The sequence below is a fragment of the Paroedura picta genome, chromosome 4, assembly GCF_049243985.1.
Source record: "Paroedura picta isolate Pp20150507F chromosome 4, Ppicta_v3.0, whole genome shotgun sequence".
Lineage (NCBI taxonomy): Eukaryota > Metazoa > Chordata > Lepidosauria > Squamata > Gekkonidae > Paroedura > Paroedura picta.
Window position 1 is genome coordinate 31,886,303 of NC_135372.1, and position 21,661 is coordinate 31,907,963.

Below are 21,661 nucleotides of genomic sequence, written 5' to 3' on the forward strand. Positions count from 1 at the left end.
ACAATCCACAAGTACCCCAAGGTCTCGTTCACACACAGTGTTACCTAGAAGCGTATCCCCCATCCAGTAGGCATGCTTTTCATTTTTCTGACCCAGATGCAGAACTTTACACTTATCTTTAGTAAATTGCATCTTGTTCTCATTTGCCCATTTTTCCATTGTGTTCAGATCTCGTTGAACTCTGTCTCTATCTTCCGGAGTATTTGCCAGTCCTCCCAATTTGGTGTCATCTGCAAGCTTGATGAGTAGTCCCTCCTACCCCTCATCTAGATCAGTGTTCCCCAACCTTTTTATCACCGGGGACCTGTCAATGCTTGACAATTTTACTGAGGCCGGGGGGGGGGGTAGTCTTTTGCTGAGGGACATTGCTGCTGCCTGAGCCCCTGCTCCACTTGCTTTCCCGCCAATGCCCCTGACTTCCTGCCACCCACTAGGGGGCACTGCCAGCAGCAGCTGCGCAGTGCCACGCTGAGGGGATGCCCCAGCCATGCAGGCTGCTGGAGAGCACCAAAGGTGCGCCAGCAGCAGAGTGGCAGGGCAGCCCCCAAGGCAGCAGCTGGGGAGGAGGATGAGGAGAAGCCATGGCCCGGTACCGACTGATCTACGGACCGGTCCCGGTCCCCGGACCGGGGGTTGGGGACCACTGATCTAGATCATTAATAAATATGTTAAAAAGTACCGGGCCAAGCACCGAGCCCTGAGGTACCCCGCTACTCAGTCCATTAACAATCTTAAGTTGTAAGTCTAATACTCAAGGTTGATCTCCAGGGCTGGCCTGGAGATGAAGAAGAAGAGTTGGTTTTTATACCCTGCTTTTTTCTACCAGAAGGAGCCTGAAAGTGGCTTAGAATCACCTTCCCTTCCTCTCCCCACAACAGGCACTCTGTGAGGCTGAGAGAGCTCTGACAGGACTGTGATTGGCTCAAGGTCACCTAGCAGCCTGCCTGAATCTCAAAGCGCCTTTCAATCACCTTCCCCTCCTCTCCCCACAACAGGCACCCTGTGAGGTAGGTGGGGCTGAGACAGCCCTGACAGAACTGCTCGGTCAGAACAGCTCTAAAAGGACTGTGACCGGCCCAAAGTCACCCAGCTGGCTTCATGTGGATGAACAGGGAATCAAGCCCAGCTCTCCAGGTTAGAAGCCACCACTCTTAACCAGAACACCAAGATACGAGGTATCCTCAATTAGCAACTCCAGTAGAAACCCTAAGAGTAGTACCTAATAAGCATCCCATAAGCACAACAGGTGGTCTAGATATATATTTTCATAACGAATCCTCGTTTCCTAATAAGTCTTCATCAAGTGCTTATATAAACAGAGATACAGTCCCATAAATCTCAAGGGCTTCTCCCACTGCAAAGCTCTCAACGGCAGAAGCTCGGGGATGATGGATGACTCGTCTTCCCAGCCAACCATGGCTCAAGCAGCAATGCTGGATGCCGGCTTTTTCACTCCACGGTGCAAATTTACTGTCACTTCAAACTCAGGTTTCTCTTCGTCGCCATCTAAACAGCCCTCCTCGGCTGGGAGCTACGAAAGATGCTGCACTTGTTCAGTTAAGCAAACCTAAACTCTTGCCATCCCAGGACTGGATTAAAAGCCCCTCCGTCCATCCTGAGGTTTTTAGGATGTTTTTGGAGGATTTTAAGGGGATGGTTGAGTTGTGTTTTATAATGTTATGGGGTTTGATGTATTGGGGTTTTTATAATTGTTAGCCACCACGAGCCCTTGTGGGAGCGGCGGGATAGAAATGCAATGAATGAATGAATGAATGAATGAATGAATGAATGAATGAATGAATGAATGAATGAAGAGCTGTACACTGAGTGTTTCAGATTGTTCATGCTGTCGAAGCAGCCCATTTACAAAAACAAAAAGCAGCATGGAAATGACTTGCGGAGGTCAGTGATGTCGGACGGGATACTGGTTTTGCGGCAAAGCTCTTTGGTAAGAAGTAATTGTGCCGTAGAGAGCTTTGCCCCCAAACTCCACACCACCCCGTCATTAACAGCCTTGTTCAGGTCTTGCAGACTGAGGGCCGTGGGTCCTTGGCCGAGTCAATCCGTCTCATATTGGGGCTTCCCCTTTTATTTGTTTAAAAGAATGCCATTTTGCAGGCCCTACAGAGCTTTGACAGCTCCGTCAGGACTCTGATTTCAGCAGGCAGCTCGTTCCACCAGGTCAGGGCCAGGACCAGAAAGACCCTGGCTCTAGTCAGGGTCACACGAACAGGTTGGTATTAGCAGAATGTAACAGGCTGGTATTAACGGTGTGCAAAGCTCTTTGGGGAATGTATTTCTGCTTTCCACTTTGCCTAGGATTGTTGTCCTTTTCAGATATGATTTACCCTCATCCAGACTTAAAAAAAAAAGAGCCTCTTGTGGCGCAGAGTGGTAAGGCAGCCGTCTGAAAGCTTTGCCCATAAGGCTGGGAGTTCAATCCCAGCAGCCGGCTCAAGGTTGACTCAGCCTTCCATCCTTCCGAGGTCGGTAAAATGAGTACCCAGCTTGCTGGGGGGTAAACGGTCATGACTGGGGAAGGCACTGGCAAACCACCCCGTATTGAGTCTGCCATGAAAACGCTGGAGGGCGTCACCCCAAGGGTCAGACATGACTCGGTGCTTGCACAGGGGATACCTTTACCTTTACCTTTAGACTTAAAAAAAAAGAATGTCCTTGTTGCATTTGGATTGCAACATCCCTCCTTTTGTCCAAGGATCTCTTGTTTAGCAATCCCATTAGCCTTGCAACAGCTTTGTAAAGACAGGTAGTAACTTGCACAAGGACTATCTGGTTAGCTTCATAAGCAAGGATTTCAGCCCATGTCTCTCTGCTTTTCCGTGCTTCCCAAATCCCTAAAACTACAGAGGTTGTTCTTCTTTAACAATAAGGAACTCGCCCCAGAAGGGAAACAGCTGCCAACAGGCTTGGCTCTTTTCCTGTCTCTCTTCTCTTCCAAACAGCTTTATTAGAATGTGTTTCACTGCGTTGCCCACCAGAAATGAAGGCCTGTCGTTCTGCCGAGTGCAAATCTATGTCTTTCTGTGAGTTTCAGCAACAAATACTCACTAACCAATGACAAAAAGGAATGTTTCAGAGGGTAGTTGTGTCAATTTGCCGTAAAACAGTTAGATTCTAGTCCAGACCAATATGAGAACCTTCCAGACCAATATGAGATTCAGGACAAAGTTTGAGTCCAGAGGCATCTTTAAGACCAACAAAGTTTTGGTCAAGGGATAAGCTTTGGTGTGCATGCACAGGAAAGTTTATACCTTGAATAAACACGTTGTTGGTCTTAAAGGTGCTTCTGGGCTCAGGTTATAAGCCTTGGGGAGTCAAAATTCCCTCCCTAAGACAGGAGACTAGTAGAAATGGAGATCTCCAAGTCCATTTATCCTAGGTGTTGTAAAGAATTCTTGTAAACTCAGGAGGTGGTGTGAAAAAAGCTCGTAAAAGATGTACTATGCCTATTGCATTCTGCCAGATTGGAGCAGAGGGGAAATGCTAAGAGGAAGAAAATTAGCAGCTGTAGCAAGATAAAAATCTGAGGTCCTTATTCAGCAGGGGGAGGGCCCATTGTTGTGAGATAACTCATCTGACCTTGTAATTTCCCTTTGAAATGTCTTTGTTTGGGGACTGTCGCTCTTAGGTCGGAATGACCTAGAATAGGGGTAGTCAACCTGTGGTCCTCCAGAGGTCCATGGACTACCATTCCCATGAGCCCCTGCCAGCATTTGCTGGCAGGGGCTCATGGGAATGGTAGTCCATGGACCTCTGGAGGACCACAGGTTGACTACCCCTGACCTAGAAGGTTAAAATGTTCTTCTCCCAAGGAAGTCATCACAACTGTGGATTGGTCTCACCTGGCATCATTCTCTTGTGTATTCCTTAACTTTGCCCTCCACTCCCTTCGAATACATGATCCTGCTGACCATCATTGCCAACTGCATCGTTCTGGCTCTGGAGCAACATCTGCCGGAGGACGATAAGACGCCCATGTCTCGGAGACTAGTAAGTCACCTTTGGTGGGTGGGTTGGTTTCTGGGTCCCGGGAAGCCAGCGTGGTTCAGTGGTTAAAAGTGGGGGGCTTCTAACCTGGAGAGCTGGGTTTGATTCCCCACTCCTCCACATGCAGCCAGTTGGGTTAGTCGCAGTCCTGTTAGAGCTGTTTTCCAAGAGCAGTTCTCTCAGAGCTCTTTCAGCCCTACCTACTCTGCAGGGTTGTGGGGAGAGGAAGCGAAGTCGCTTTGAGACTCCTTTGGGTAGTGAAAAAGGTTGTATAAAAACCAGCTCTCCTTTTCTTCCCCTGGATATTGATTCAGTTTTAGAAGTGAAGGTGTGCCACTGAGTCCCAGGTTCCACCTCATGCCATTTGCAAGGCAAGGAATGTGCAGAAAGGTGACTTTGCCACTGATTTCCTCTGCATAGCAACCCCGGTATTCCCTGATGGTCTCCCATCCAAATATTGATTCTGCTTAGCTTCTCATGACATGATGCTAGTTTGGCCTGTCAGAGCTGCAACAGTTCAGTTTTTCCCATGATATAATTTTAACCTTAAAGCTTAGATTGGTTTCTAGCAGCTGCATTCTGTGCCAGATGCAACGTAGAGCTTCTGCTAAGACTTATTAGTACTCGGATTACTATAGTTAAATTGCCAGCACATGATTTTAAAGCTTCTACTCTCTGTAAAACCTCTAGAAAGCAGGTGTAATCCAAATTTGATTTTAGCCCAAATGGAATTTGAGTTACACCTGCTTTCTACATCAGGAGTGGCCAAATTGTGACTCTCTAGATGTTCAAGGACTACAGGGGCTCAAGGTAATTGTAGTCCATGGTAATTGTAGTCCATGAACATCTAGACAGTCACTATTTGGCCTTCTGTACTCTACATGGTCCTGCAGACAGGTTACAGCTGCTGACCACATACAGTGGAAGAAGAAAAACCCTCCATATCAAATTTCTGCCATTCCAGGAGAGCCCCAGGCCCCACCTGGAAGCTGGCATCCCTAATCCCTAACTTAAGGTGACCAGATTGTCCCACTTTTGGAGGGACATCTGGGGGTACCTGGCAAATTGTACTTATGTTGAAATTAAAAATATATATATTACAATACTATGTTTGCGTTCTGTGCATTCTATGAAACTTTTTGTTGCTCCATATAGACCAAAATTTTAATCAAGAACCCCCCCCACCCCCAGTCAATGGTCTCCCGCTTTACCAATGTTAAAATCTGGTCACCTTACCCTAATTCAACATAATTCTTGAACTGCATATAGGTCATATGGGGTGCAGTGGTTACGAGCGAGTTTCTTCATCTGCTGAACCAGGTTTGACTCCCCCACATACAGCCAGCTGGATGACCTTGGGCTCATCACAGCACTGATAAAGCTGTTCTGAACAAGCAGGAATGTCAGGGCTCTCTCAGCCTCACCCACCTCACAGGGTGTCTGTTGTGGGGAGAGGAAAGGGAAGGCGAATGTAAACCGCTTTGAGACTCCTTCGGGTAGAGAAAAGTGGCATAAAAGAACCAACGTTTCTTCAATTAATAGTAAAGACTATAATATTTGGATTTATTTATTATTAAATGTAATAAGGAGGAGGGCATCCAGTTCGTACTGGGCTCTTCCTTCTGAATGGGACCAAGATGTCCTTGAAGTTGGATCTAGCAGCTATTGCATTCTGCTCTTTCCACCACTCCTTGAAGCCTGTCCTCACTTTCCTAAACTTATCTTCCTTGGGGGGAAAAACAAGGGAAGGCAGGAGAGTGGGATCCTGGCAGCTGAGGCCTCAGACTACAGACTGTTAGTATTTTGGTCCCCAAAGCACCAGGGTCCTGCTAGAGCAGCATTTGCAGTCATGACATATAGGTTGCTGGTCCAGACAACATCGGCTGTACTGATGGAAGTAGAAGTCAGCAGGATTCAAGTTAGACAAAGCTAAAGTCCTGTTGAGGTCAACTGAACTTAGCAAGGATAAATGGCTTTGGATACAGAACTTAGAAGAATGCCAAGTCAGTGCAGAGGTTAACCTAAGGATGCAACATTCTTTCTTGAAAGAAGAACCCACTGAATTCAGTACTACTTACTTCCTAGTAATTCATCTTAGGTTAAAATGCTACTGTCAGGGACTTGCATCCTGCCATATAGGCGAAACGTTGAAGCTTTCCTTCAATGGAAGAAGTCTCCTTGGGGTTGACAAGGTATGTGATGAATTCTCTCTCCCAATCTTCCCTCTTTGAGGTGGAGGAAACCTTCAAACTCACCTGAACAGGAGACAAGCTAGGCCAAGGACCTGTGTTCATCCTGTCTGCGTGTTGTTTTCCTCCTCTGACCTTTTCCGTGTGCTTCCTTCCTGTAGGAGAAGACGGAACCGTATTTCATTGGGATCTTTTGCTTTGAAGCGGGCATTAAAATTGTCGCGTTGGGATTCGTTTTCCACAAGGGCTCATACCTCCGAAACGGCTGGAATGTCATGGATTTCATTGTGGTCCTGAGCGGGTAAGTCCTTCCCCTACATTTTGGAGGTGGGGGGGGGGGGTGAGATGGAGAGCGGGTTATGCATAATTGGCAGGGGTTGAGGAGAGAAATAAATGGCCTATAGCATTCCAGACGACTCAGATCCCAGAAAATGAAGTTTGGGAGCAATTCTTGTTAATTCCCAAGAGGTTTACTCAGGAGTCATTTCCAACTAATTTCCCAGTAGACACTTTATTGGGCTACTAAGCATTGCAAACGGCAATACAGATCTAACTCAGGGGTAGTCAACCTGTGGTCCTCCAGATGTTCATGGACTACAACTCCCATGAGCCCCTGCCAGCTAACGCTGTCAGGGGCTCATGGGAATTGTAGTCCATGAACATCTGGAGGACCACAGGTTGACTACCCCTGATCTAACTGATGGTTTTGTGTCTACTATACCAGTGGTTCTCAACCTGAGGGTCAGGACCCCTTTGGGGGTCAAACGACCCTTTCACAGGGGTCGCAGCAGCAGCTAGGCTGGGGGGGGGGGCTGCCACTGTTGCCGCTCCTCCTGAAGGCGCCCGCCAATTTATATACAATTGATGTACTATCATGAACAATGGATCTTCACACCATTGGCCAGTTTGGGTTTAATTTCTGTGAAAGAACCCTTGCATAATTTTATGGTTTGGGGGGTCACCACAACAGGAGGAACTGTATTAAAGGGTCATGGCATGAAGAAGGTTGAGAACCACTGTACCATACCTTAGTAGAAGGTGTTATGTCATGTGCGTGAATTGGCTTTGGGATTATTGTAGTAGGGGAGTGGAAGGCTGGAAGTCCTAGGGTTGAGCTGCGGCAGGCTAGGAGAGAAGATATCTACTGGCACTTGTTTTTTAATTGATAATTCCTTTCTGATTATGTGGCCTCACGTGTTTTTTGGGCCTAACCCTGTGTTCTGTGCAAAAGATGTGAGAAAATTCTGGTGGCTTTTATTTTTTTTTTAAACATCTTGGATTGCTTCAAATGCTGCTGTTGGGGACTTACATCTTACTGCTCTCTTTGGCCAAAGTTGGAAGCTTTCCTCCATCTCAAAGAGTCTTCCTCCAGTGGAAGAACCCTCCTTGGGTACACGGAACGTGTGATGAAGTCTCGGTCTGTCAGTTTCATGAGTGTTTTTGTGTCCCCCTTTTGCAATGTTCCACTGTGTATTCACGTTCCATTTCCTTGCACACAACTTGCAAGTCCCACCTACCTTGCTCGGGTTTGTGGACTGTGCTTTGAGATCAGTTCTTTTGCACCAATACTGGTGGCACGGGTACCGTTTGCGGCCACTTTGTACCTTGTACTGATTATGCTGGGCTTGCACAAATGGCCCCTTGCTTGGTTTCTGAATGAGCTGGCATCGCCACGCTGGGTTCTTCTGGGCACTCGGTCATGTTGAACACTAGTACACTGCACTAGTTCTGCTGGGCTTGCAGCCCCCCTTGCTTGGACTGTGATGCTGTTCCTGACATCAGCTCTGTTCTATGGCGTGAGGAAATTGTTACAGACTTTCTTTTCTTTTTAATGAAAACAACTTCAAAGAGGGGAAAACAAGGGTTGAAACAGGGGATGCTTAACCCACTCCTCATCCATTGCATTTCCACCATAATTCACTCTCACTTTCTGTTGCCACCTTCTTGGCACTGTCTTGCTGATGTACACTGACCGAGTGGTGGGACTTTGCGATGCCAGCAAAGCTTGTTTTGATCCAGGGCAACCTCCATGCTGAGAGCAGTAGACCAGTCTTGGCACCTACAGCCAGATAATCACCCAGGCAACTGAGGAGCTGGCAGCACTGTCGGGGCCAGAAGTGTAGGAGAAGATTCCAGGCAAGGCTTTTATGCATCGGTGCCTCCCAGATTTGCACAGCCACCTGTTGAGTCCATGGCAAATCTGAGATGGTGGCAGCACCCCCTGGGGCTTGGCTTGCTCTGAGCATTCCCAGCCAAAGGCATCTCTCATCTCCCCCCCCCAACCCCACCCCGCCCCCGTTCCTCTTTGCTGTATGCCAAACCTTCACAGGTACACATGGCATTGCTTTTCAGCACTCTGGCCCCAAAAGGCTGTGTAAAAATCAGAAGAGCAAACCAAATGCTCAGCTTACTTATTAGAATTTCCTGTTGGTCTCCTGGTGGGGACTGTTCTGTTAAAGGCCTCTTTAGGGTTTTGTTTTGGCATTCCAATACAGGTCAGGGAGCTACTCGTATGCAAAGTCTTATTAACACGCTCCATCGTCATGCTCTTATTCTTGCTAGATTAAACATCTTCCCCTCAGCTGTCCTAGCAGGCAGATATAGCAATATACCAAATGGTATATATTAGTCAACGACTTATTGTTCCTATCACGATGGATCTTTCTGGCCCTATGGACAGAATCGGCTAGGCAGGAAACAGTTCTAGATCAGGGGCATCTACATTTGGTGGAAATTGCAGATTGCTGGGCATTCTGGAGGAATCTATTGTTGGTCCCTGCTTATTTTATTTCACTTATTTGTTTTATTTAGACTATATGTAGTTATTATCAATTATTAATTATGAATTACCCCTCTATTGGCGATGTTTTTATATGCCATTAAAGGTTTTTTTGAAATTTGAAAATTTGTTTTGGCATTCTCAGGACTGTTTCAGAGCAGTGTTTTCCAGCTGGTGGGTCAGGAGGACCCCAAAGTGGGTCACAATGCCTTTGCATTGTTCTCTTTTTGTACCTTGGAAACCAAGATCTGGTCCTGGAAACAGTTATCTTCTATTTTTTTCTTCTTCATTGCGTCTACAAGTTGATCAAGTAAAATGTGTCCTGATGGTCATTAGAAGAGTGAGTGACTATCTCAGGGAGGATTAGAGAGAGTCATGAAGGACACTATGGTTAGAGGCTGGAATGTAACCTCCATATGCAAACTCTGTGTGTGTGTGTGTGGGGGGATGCTAGAATGCCCCTTGCATGGGGTTGATGTTGTGGGCAGCTGCAGCCTTTGTGGGATGCTTGCAGGTCTCTCAAAAACATCTGGTTACCACTGGAGAAAACGGAATGCTGATCTGGACGGATACCAAGGCGATAGATTGCCTAGAGTGCCCAAAACCCCTGGGCCAGCCAGGAGGGGTCATCATACCAAGTACATTTGGACTTCTGGATTGTTATACCTAACAAGTTGGGAACTGCTGATCCAGAGAAGATGGATTTAGATTTGTGGAGCACTTGAGAAGATTTCAATGCATTGAAGAGAAAATGTCTTTAAAAGTCTGTTTCAGTGGTCTCTCACTCCCTTTAGGTCAGCTGCTACATATAGAAGTATACAGGACGAGTGTTGGCAGTGTAGCTCATCAGCGGTGGATTTTCTACATACGTTTGGCCATGTTCCGCAGTACGACCTTTTGAGAAATGTGTAATTCAGCTTGTTAAGGAAATGTTGGGTTGTAACGTAGCCCTTGATCCAAAAGCTATTCTGCAGGGTTACTGAGAAGGGAATGTTGTGCTTTCAGATGTAGAACTGGCCTTGAGCTTACTTATCAGTCCTAAATTGGCAACAGCAGCAAATTGGAAGAATTTAATTCCACCATGTGTATAGGATTTTGAGCTCTGGGTTAGGAAATACTGGAGATTTTGGGCTTAGAGTCTGAGGAGGGCAGAGTTTGGAGAAGGGAGGGACCTCAGCAGGTACAATGTCATGGGGTCCACCAGCCAAAAACAGCCATTTTCTCCAGGAGAACTTACCTTGGTCATCTGGAGATCAACTGTAATAGAGGGTGTTCTCCAGGTGCTACCTGGAGGTTGACAACCTGACATGCGTGGAATATGGCACTGCTAACTATCCCAGGGCCCAGAGAAATAAGTTTAGCAAAATATATGGAGCACTGGGTATTGTTAGCAAAGTTTTGGAAGAAGGTCAGAGAGAAAACGTTTCCCTTATGTGTTGTTATACTGCCTTTCTGTCTGTAGCTGGGAGAATGCAATGTGCTATGTTAGATATCCTATGTTTTTTGGGGGGAAATTAATATTAAAGAAGATGGTTCTGATTGCCTCAAGTGGGCACCTCCCTATTTGAGTTTTTATTCTGGCATTGCCAACAATGCCGATCTGCCATACAGATGCTGCCCAAGCAAGGGAGGGGTTTGGCCCACGAATGACGAATGCAATGTTGAACTTTCCCACAAATGCTGCAGTGGGGAGTTTAGATCTATGGTTGCTAGCTTTGGATTGGGAAATACCTGGGGACTTGTGGGGGTGGAGCCTGGACAGGCTGGGGTTTCAGGGAGCGACATCAGTGGATTCTGATGGATAAGTTAAAGGACTGCAATCTGGATTTTCAGATAGTTAGGTGGATAGGGAATTGTTTAGAGAACCGCACTCAAAGAGTTGTTGTCAATGGTGTTTCATCAGACTGGAGAGAGGTGAGTAGCAGGGTACCTCAGGGCTCGGTGCTCGGCCCGGTACTTTTTAACATATTTATTAATGATCTAGATGAGGGGGTGGAGGGACTACTCATCAAGTTTGCAGATGACACCAAATTGGGAGGACTGGCAAATACTCCGGAAGATAGAGACAGAGTTCAACAAGATCTGAACACAATGGAAAAACGGGCAAATGAGAACAAGATACAATTCAATAAAGATAAGTGTAAAGTTCTACATCTGGGTCAGAAAAATGAAAAGCATGCCTACTGGATGGGGGATACGCTTCTAGGTAGCACTGTGTGTGAACGAGACCTTGGGGTACTTGTGGATTGTAAACTAAACATGAGCAGGCAGTGTGATGCAGCGGTAAAAAAGGCAAATGCCATTTTGGGCTGTATCAACAGAGGCATCACATCAAAATCACAAGATGTCATAGTCCCATTGTATACGGCACTGGTCAGACCACACCTGGAGTACTGTGTGCAGTTCTGGAGGCCTCACTTCAAGAAGGACGTAGATAAAATTCAAAGGGTACAGAGGAGAGCGACGAAGATAATCTGGGGCCAAGGGACCAAGCCCTATGAAGATAGGTTGAGGGACTTGGGAATGTTCAGCCTGGAGAAAAGGAGGTTGAGAGGGGACATGATAGCCCTCTTTAAGTATTTGAAAGGTTGTCACTTGGAGGAGGGCAGGATGCTGTTTCTGCTGGCTGCAGAGGAGAAGACACGCAGTAATGGGTTTAAACTTCAAGTACAATGATATAGGCTAGATATCAGGAAAAAGTTTTTCACAGTCAGAGTAGTTCAGCAGTGGAATAGACTGCCTAAGGAGGTGGTGAGCTCCCCCTCACTGGAAGTCTTCAAGCAAAGGTTGGATACACACTTTTCTTGGATGCTTTAGGATGCTTAGGGCTAATCCTGCGTTGAGCAGGGGGTTGGACTAGATGGCCTGTAAGGCCCGTTCCAACTCTATGATTCTATGATTCTATGATTATAAGGCCATAGAGTTCACCTTCCAGAGCAGCCATTTTCTCCAGGGGGAACTGATTGCTCTGACCTGGAGAACAGGTGTCTCCTTGGGAGACCTCCAGCCCCTACTTAGAGACTGAAGAGAGCTGTGGTCTTCATACCTAATAAGGATTCATTCATTCATTCACCCACCCTCCCTTGTGATTCAGGGCACTTTACACTGGAACTATCATGAAAACAATGCAATATAACAGATCTCTTTTGAATTTGTAACTTAACAATGGAACTTAAGTCAGTTTGTTTGTCTTCCTCCCCATCAATTTGTCTTTCTCTGTGTGATTTTGGTTTGTTATTATCGTTTTCCCCTATATTTTTTTGTTCCTTTTATGGGTTGCCTCTGATCGTCTTTTTGACATCTCAATGTTGCTTAACTTCCTGATTTGGATGGGTAGAGACAGTGTCGGTATGTTTTGCACTGTACTGAGGTTTTGTACCGTGGGGTGGGATGGATAATTTACTTGGGTAATAGTTAAACATAGGTCAAACGAATTAAGTATGATTTGCATGTGTGTGATATGTTTGCTGTGTAGTATTGTTTTTATTGAGGGGGCAACCGCATTTCTAGATATTTACTGCCCTAGTCTTATGTGTGTGAGCATAAGTACGTAATATCCTGCTTGTAAAAACTATATTCCTGGCATAGCCCATGGTGGCCCATTGGTGGGTGTTGGTGCTGGTTCTTTGCTGGTTCTTAAAATGGAATGTAGGTGTGATTTTTAAAAGCTCACCTGAAATGTCACTCCTAAGGAAGACAATGATCTTGATAAATTGTAGGCACTAGAGATAGTCCAGGCTTTCGCGTTCCATCTCAGCGGAAGTGCCTTTCAACTCTGTGAGTAATTAAATTCTGGAATCTACCGCCCGTGAAAGTACTAATGGCCACTAGCATGGATGGGTTTCAAAGGGCATTCGTGAGACTGATGAAGGATATATATCCATCACAGCCTCTGTGGCTGAAGGTAACCTCCACGTCTGCCGGCGGTCTGCATTCTGAATAGCTGTGCGAGGCAGCAACCTAAGAAAGAGTCCTGGGCCACTGTGCCCAGATTGTTGGCCCTCCAGGAGAACCGGTTGGCTGCTCCATGAAACGGGATGCTGGTGCTGATGGACCACTGGCCTGAGCTTGCAGGGCTCTTCTGAGGTTCTTGGGAGTATAGCATGCATGTGAGGTATAAATGTGGATCCTTTCTTGCTAGATGATCCCACTCTTTATTGTACTGGCTGATCCTTCCAGAGAAGGACACTTTTTGCAGTGTGTACCCTGCTTTTGAAGAGTCTCAAAGTGGCTTATGATCACCTACCTTTCCTCTCTTCACAACAGACACCCAGTTAGGGAGGTGAGGGTGAGAGAGCCTTGATATTACTGTTCGGTCAGAAGCTTTCAGTGCTGTGGCACTGGTGGCGGTAATAATAATAATAATAATAATAATAATAATAATAATAATAATAATTTCTATACCACCCATATATACACACACCAAAGAAAAATCCCCCTTCCCCCTTCCAGCACCAAAAGGAATGTATATTTCTCATAGCGTCTCTCTGCTCTTGCCTCACCTGTCTGCCTTCTCTGCTCCTGGAGACGCTTTGCCCTTGGCTGCTATTTACAAGTGTGGGTCCCTCTGGCTTCTTCTGGACTGAGAGCCGTTGCTATGGAATTGACCTCCATGCTCTGCCGTTGAAGACCAGCATGCTGCACTCTTCCAGCCTCCGGTCTGAAAGAGACAAGCATGCTGCACTCTTCCAACCTCCTTCCAGGTGAAAGAGGGAATTGAGATGACTTGACTTCCAGCTGTTTGGGGAAGGACAATGGCTCTGTAGTAGAACATCTGCTTGGCATGCAGGTTCAATCCCCAGCATCTCTGATCAAAAGGACTAGGCAGTAGGCAATATGGAAGACCTCTGCCCAAGATTCCAGAGAGCTCCGGGCTTACTGACCCCGATGGACTGGTGGTCTCATCCAGGGGTAGTCAACCTGTGGTCCTCCAGATGTTCATGGACTACAATTCTCATAAGCCCCTGCCAGCGTTTCTGGCAGGGGCTCATGGGAATTGTAGTCCATGAACATCTGGAGGACCACAGGTTGACTACCCCTGGTCTGATCTATTCTACTTAATATTTCTGATAAGGCCTTGGAAAGGAGCGTATGTCTTCAGCACTTAACACCCACTCAGTGCAGCTATCCCGCCCCTGAGTGCCTCATCCTCCAACCGGCTTGCCTGTCTGTCCAGCAGGCAGCCAATCACCTTCCGTCCCTCACCCCTGACCACCCCCTCCTCCTCCCACATCCCTCTGAGGCTCGGAGGCTGCAAATCCCTGCTGCATGAGAGCTGCCCCTTCCAGTGAGTTCCCTAACAACTGCCTGCAGCCTTTCCAGGTCCTGCGGGGAGGGAGAAGCTGTCCGCAGAGTTCTTCCACCCCCACCCCCACCCCCAACCTAGCGACCATTGTATTCCTGAATGCCACGGGCTTGGCCCCTAGTTCACTATAAAGCAGATTTTATAGGTCTGTCTTCCCCTCAATTTGTTGACCAAGAAAGATTCCTTTTCTTTCTGCTTTGTTGTTGGTTTGGCTCTTTTAAAACTGTGGGTAGTAAAAGATCCTAAGTGGTGGCAAGTTGCAGCTGTCTTATGGCAACCCCACAAGGTTTTCAAGGCAAGAGAGGAGCTGAGGCGGTGAGGCTGCGAGAGCCCTGATATGACTGAAGATGAAGAGTTGGTTCTTATAGGCCACTTATCTCTATCTGAAGGAGTCTCAAAGCGGCTTACAGTCACCTTCCCTTTCCTCTCCCCACAACAGACACCCTGTAGGGTGGGTGAAGCTGAGAGAGCCCTGATATCACTGCTCCGTCAGAACAGCTTTCTCAGTGCTGTGGCAAGCTCTAGGTCACCCAGCTGACTGCATGTGGGGAGAAGTGGGGAATCAAACCTAAAACTTGGCAAACGGCTGCGAAGAATTCCGATGGGTCCTCAATTTCCTTTTGTTTCATGTCGGTTGTTTCCAAATATTCCCGAGTGACTACTTTGTACGATCTGCTCTAACAACAGCCAGTTACTGTGGATGTGAACAATTTTATCTGCCAAGTGCTTTGACAAAAAAAAATAAAAATAAGAAGGCAACTGTGGCCTATTGTTCAATCAGGGTTAACTTTAAAAGCCCCCACACTACGTGGTGTAGCTTGGCTGGAGCGCTTTTGCTGTGCTCTTGAGGCTTGCTTTATTATATGTTCGGCATAATAATTAACTGACCGTGCTTGGTTCTCTGTTGAATGAGCCTGTTCTCCGCTCTCCCCCCTCCCCAATGGACTTGGGTTAATCGAACAGGAGATGGTGTGGGCTGTGCAGAACAAAGATTTCTGGAGGACACCATAAGAACCAGCAGAATGCTTTTTGCTACGGCTTCGTATTTTCATAATCAAAATGGTGTCCTGGCCATCGTTAACTTGTTCTATATTTCATAAGGCTGAGATGGATGTCCAATATTTATGTGTAGGGAGGGGATATTGCAACCATTTCTGTTCTTTTGAAATATCTCCCTCTCCCGGTAATGTTAGGGTTGCCAGCTCTGGGCTGGGAAATTTCTGGTAGAGCTGGGATTGGGCAGGATTTGGGGCAGGAAGGGTCCTTAGTGGAGCATGATGCTATGGAGTCCCCCCTCCAAAGCAACCATTTTCTCCAGGGGAACTGATCTCTTTAGTCTGGAGATGAACTATGAAGATGGGGGATCCCCAGGTCCCACTGAGGACTGTTGATAAAAAGATCTATCAGCTGCATGTAGCTTAAGAAGACAGAGGATGACAAATGGCAAACAGTTCCTGTAAATAATCCTCCATATTATAAACTCAACTATTATTACCTCGACTATGGGGACCACTCATTATAGTAGCCTCATTGCCCCATCAGGTCCTCCATTCTGCATACGCAGGAACTATGGTCATCTGCATTCTCTATAGTTGAGGTTACATATCAGTCATTGGACTGATTGTGCAGTAATGTTTATGCATTTGCTAAAGATACATTTGAGCCACAAAGACCGTTTCCCCACAGAGGCGGCCAATGTGTGCTGCTTCCTGCTTGTCAAAGTGAGATTGTGAACCACGTGTTTGGCCGCTTCCTGTGTTATCCCACCGTCTCGTTGTGGCTTTTCCCTTCCCTACAAGGTGGCGGAGAAGACGGAAGCATGGATGACCCACAGGCTGTCAATCAATGTAAACCACCAATCCCTTCGCAGTAGTGGTTTTGGGTACTCAAAGCAGTTTTGGACACTCAAACACACCCTGAAGTTCCAAAATTATTGTTGTTTTTTAAAGAAAACTTGTGCATTGCTATGGGGACCCGCCACAACAATAAAGCACTGTTCTTGATTTCTTTTCAGGATTCTTTTGACGATGATCTCAATTTATGTTTGGGTATCTTTCTGATGGGCTGGAGACTTAGGCTGGCCACGATGATTGTACCCCAAGGATCATGCAGTCACATTCTTTTTGTCCACCGATGTTTCTTCCCTCCATGGAGCATGTGACAGTCACCATTTTAGATGACCAAAGCAATATGGCCTTTGAAGTAAACAAACATGTCTTCTGTGTTCACAATAACAATACAGAACACGGACACCACACTAATGGGGAGAGGTCTGTTTCATGACATGCCACTCCCAATATTTAACTGTGCACTTTGAAGAGAACATGACAGTACATTTTATTTCCACTTTATTCCCATAGCAACTCGGACTGTGCCGTTTTTTAAAAATTACAATCCGGAAATGGAGAGGGGAGGGCAGGTGTGAAGGCGGGCGCAATGCTACCAAGGCTGCTGCACATTTCTTCTTTCAGACAGGCTTGTCCCGGATTTCGCCTTATGTACACTGCGACAAGAAATGGAAATCGGATTCTCCCGCTTTCCGTTATTGTGGGGCAATCGGGACGAAAACTTGCACCAACTTGCGAGAGCTCTGGCAGGGCCCTTAGCTCTTCTGGGAGTTCCTTCCACCAGGTTGGGGCCTGGGCCGAAAATGCTCTGGCTCTGGTTGAGGTCAGACGCACTTCCCTTGGGCCAACGGGTTTGCACCCACAGAACAAAGAACCCTGCGGGGGGCATAAGGCAATAGATGGTCCCTCAGGTATGTGAGGCCCACACCGCGGGTGGCCTTGAAGGTCAAGACCAAAACCTTAAACGTGATCCGGGATGCATCTGGCAACCATTGCTGATTGCAATAATTTAAGTGCTTTAACGGTACTTTATAGGCTACCTTGAGCCCCTGGGGTAGGATGCCGTAGAGATTTAATTAATAATAATAAAAATAATAATTTGATGTCTCTCAAATCTGAATGAGAACTCCTCCCCGCCTCCCCCCGGGCACCTGAACCTGAATTCCCAGCATGTCGACAGTCCATATGTGCGTCTTCATTGTATGTGAATTCGCTCCCTGGCACCTCCGCTAAGATACATTTTTGGGAAGCTTGTTGAATGTGTGTCCATGAGAGAAAGAGAGAAGGGGGAGGGGGGGAGAGAGGGAATAATTCAAACAAACGTTATTTCATCCCCTGCTCAAAATTGGTCAGACTTTGAAAGTGGAGTCATTAGCAATCACTGAGTGGGATCAAATATGGGAAAACATTAGTTTCTAATTAGCATAATTATCAACGTTAGAAAGTCGCCTATTAAGCGTGCATGCAGGCTGAGCGTTCCACGGTCTGGGTGAAATAGGACACCGCGTTTGATTCTAATTACCGTCCTTGACTCCCAGTCTAGGCAAGAAAGAAATGAGGAGTGAATGGACCTGAAAATTGACTCTTCGTGGTGCTCTGAGGGAGGGGGGACGGTCTTTCAGTCTGGCAACCAGAATAGGAAGCTGCAGGTGTCTGAATTACGCTTGTGCAAGATGACACATAGGGATGCCAGCCTCCAAGTGAGGCCTGGGGAATCTCCCAGCATTACAGCTCATCTCCAGACTAGAGAGATCAGTTCTCCTGGAGAAAATGGATGCTACGCAGGTGAATTATATGGTGTTGTCTCCCACGGAGGTCCCTGTGCTCCTCAGCCTCAATTACCAAATCTCCAGAGGTTTCCAACCTGGATCTGGTAACCCTCCTCCCCCAGGGGGGAACCTGACAACCTTGATGACTCATGAAATTTTATTTATTTATTTATATTTATATACCGCCGGTCTCGCATGTCTCACCGCGGTTTACAAGATCAATAATATACAATAAAATCCCCTAAAATACCCCCTAAAACATAATAGAATAATAACATGAGATGGCAGACAGTAAAATATCAGCCTATTCTCCCGTTCAGCATGGGTCAAACTCTCTCTATACCTGGGAGCCAGGAACTCCTTTATGAGTTCATGTGTTGACCTGGATTCTGCATGTTTATTTGCCACTGAAGGATCATGCATGAAGCAGTCTTCAAAAAAAATAATTGAAATACGATTGCTTAATGTTTAAAATAGTTTAACCATTGACTAAGACAATGGGCTGAAGTCTTTGGTTTAGATTTAATCTCAAATATGGGGTACCCTTTGGCTCACCGTCCCCAAAGTTACATGGAGATAGACTGGCTTCTTATTGAGGTATTGCATATATGAATTATTTAGACCCGCCTTTTTCAACCTTTTGACCATGGAGAAACCCCGGAAGTGGTGACATGCCCATTCAGAGGAGCAGCCACGGAAATAAGATGTGGGAGCCACCCAATCATTTTCCCATTGAAAGAGACTAGGCCTGTAGAGCAGTGGTCCCCAACCTTTCTGAGGCTTGGGACCGGCAGGGCAACTGCCCCGCCCGCGCATCGTGCACATGCGCAATGCGTGGCCGAAATCGTGCATGCGTGGCACTTTCGCGCATGTGCGCATGCGCAAAAGTGCAGCACATGTACGATTTCAGCAGTGCATGGCGCATGTGCGCATGCGCTGCACGGTCGTGCATGCGCAGTACGAGGCGCGGCCCTGATTCCCTCTCCCCGCCCTCCCGCAGTAAGAAGTTTCCCGGGCCACAAGCTTGCGGCCTGGGAAGTTTTTTACTGCGGGGGGGGGGCGGGGAGAGGGAGCCACGGCCCGGCGCCATGGCCTTCGCGGCCCGGCACCGGGCCGCGGCCCGCAGGTTGGGGACCACTGCTGTAGAGCAACAGGGGAAGTTGTCTCTGGTGATGTCTAGCGATATCAGCAGCCATCCGAGCTCTTGCCTGATCCCAGAGGTACCCGGAACCCTGGTTGGAAATCGCTGATTTAGACCGAAGTGCTGCATCAGTACAGGAAAAACATATCCTCGTCTTCACATATAGCTTGCCTTCTTTACCGAGGCTCAGAGCAGATTACGAAATATGACAAACAATTCAGTCCGACCGCAGAGATTTCCCGTAAACCATTACAGGAGGGCTAGGGTTGGTAGGGGCAAGTGCTGTCAAGTCTCAGTCGATTTACAGGGAGCCCATAGAGTTTTTCAAGGCTGGAGGAGCAGGTCTGCAGAACTGGGGGAAACCATGCCACAAAAGCTGTCGGAAGCACATCAAGTGAAGCAAGGGAGTGTCAAAGGTAGAGGACGTGACAGTGAAAAAGAAAGGTAATATGGACCCTAAGCATTGAAATGGGTTAGGACACCAACCTTGACCTGGACAGCGCAGACTAGCCTGAGATTGTCAGATCTCGGAAGTGAAGCAAGGAGGGCACCAGTTAGTATATGGATGGGAGACCACCATGGAAATTTAGGGCTGTTATGCTGAGGCAGGCAACAGCACACGACCTTGTTAGTCTACTGCCAGGGAAAACCTACAGCAGGGATGGCCAAACCGTGGCTCTCCAGATGTCCATGGACTACAGTTGAGCCCCAGGGGCTCATGGGAATTGTAGGCCATCGACATCTGGAGACCTACGGCTTGGCCACCCCTGCCCTACAGAGTCACCAGAAATCAGCTGCAACTTAACTGCTCTTTCCCCGATTGAGCTGCGGGAGCCATTGAAACAGCAGGGAGGGAAGAAGCCGGAAATAAACGCGACATGCCTACATCGCCCGGAAGTGATGTTGGTACATCCAAGGTGACGTTCTGTGTTTGGGGCAACACTCTATGGTAGAATTAGCTTCTTACCATAGAGCAGGGGTAGTCAAACTGCGGCCCTCCAGATGTCCATGGACTACAATTCCTAGAAGCCCCTGCAGCGAATGCTGGCAGGGGCTTCTGGGAATTGTAGTCCATGGACATCTGTAGGGCCGCATTTTGACTACCCCTGCCATAGAGTATTGCCCAAGAAACAGAGAATTGTGCCCCCCTGCCCCTCTTGGGTCATCATTGACCTGCCTATGTCACTTCCAGACACTGATCTCTGTTGCCTGGAGATGAGCTGCAATTCCAGGAGATCCTCAGGTCCCACCTGGAGGCTGGCATCCCTCTAGGCTTGAACACTGGCCACAGGGCATTCCAAAAAGAATGCGGTTGCTATCTAGGTTCCTGTGAAGCAGCAGGCGAAGACAGGTGAACCAACTCAGTCCCCCACCTCGCGAGCTGCAGCCCACTCCTCCACGTGTGTCCCCAAAAAAGCCTTTCTGAACATCTGCTGTTCATTTGTACGGAGCACTAGTACCTGCATACATGCCAAGGTGCTCTTCCTCCCACTGATGCCACAGCAAGAGTTATACACTGAAGGATTGCAGGCAAGAATTTTTTGGGGGGAGGAGGGTTTCGCAACAACCCCCCCTCCAAAAGAAGAAAGCGTAAGGTTAAATCCGTGCGCCCGTGTGAAATTTGCAAAGCATCCACGCTTCAGCGGTCGTGCTTACGTGGCGAAATTTTTCTGATGAGTCAGGCCTTTTAATGCATGCGTCAGATCCATTCATTGACATTTCACACCTGACAAATGCAGGGAGCGTAGTTACGGAAGGGGGAGTCTTGAATGCTGGCTTTGGAGAGAGAAGGAGCGGACTGAGGAGGGGGGAGAGATCAATACTTGGTTACTGAGAGCCTTCTGATGGAACAGCTCAGTGCTTCTGTATTAGAGAGCTGGGAGGGGTCTCATGGCTAAGAGACTGGGTCCTGTCCCCTCTCCCCCCCCCCCAGGACTGCCCATTCCTGCCCCAGCACAGCTCCCTGATTCTGAGTCCCTCCCACATAGTGAATCATAGAATTATGGGACCTCATGGGTCATCTAGTCCAACCCCCTGCACTATGCAGGACACTCACATCCCTATTGCATCATGATTGATTATTTCTGAAAACTCATAGTCCTCTTTTCTAGGAGACACGTTTAGTGCCATATACGGTTTTGTTTATAGAAAAATGCACTACCACAATAACAGTCAAACAGAAAGAAAGAAATAGAAGGCAGCCAGCATGGTAGAGTAAGTTAAAGTCCTGGGACTAGGATGCGGCAGATCCAGGTTCGAATCTCTACCCTGCCATGGAAGCCCGCTGGGTGCCCTTGGGCCCGTCAAACCCCCTTGACTTAACCTACCCCAAAGGGTTGTCATGAGGAGGAGAGGAGGAGGAGATATGCCGCTTTGGGTCCCAGGTGAGGAGACTCATCACATAAAATGCTAATTAATATATTGGTGAAAAAGGCACGTCTGGGTTGAAATCAGCAGCACAAAAAGCCCACAGCAAAAGCCTGATAGAAAGAAAATGTTTTAACATAGCCCTTTGAAGGTGTGTAGATTGGATGTAGAGTCAGGCTGATGTAGGGATGCCAGCCTCCAGGTGGGACCTGGGAATTCCCTGGAATTACAGCTCATCTCCAGACTAAAGACATCA

At 47.4% G+C, this 21,661-nt stretch overlaps 1 protein-coding gene across 6 annotated transcripts in view; it reads left to right on the top strand.

The window, feature by feature from the left end:
* Nucleotides 1-21,661, top strand: part of CACNA1E (calcium voltage-gated channel subunit alpha1 E) — a 584,956-nt gene that overhangs the window by 233,317 nt on the left and 329,978 nt on the right. For all 6 annotated transcript variants that reach the window (XM_077332237.1, XM_077332232.1, XM_077332235.1 and 3 more), the window contains exons 4-5: nt 3,905-4,011; nt 6,359-6,498. In XM_077332237.1, coding sequence (XP_077188352.1) covers nt 3,905-4,011; nt 6,359-6,498 — 247 coding nt within the window. The remainder of the gene's footprint in view (nt 1-3,904; nt 4,012-6,358; nt 6,499-21,661) is intronic.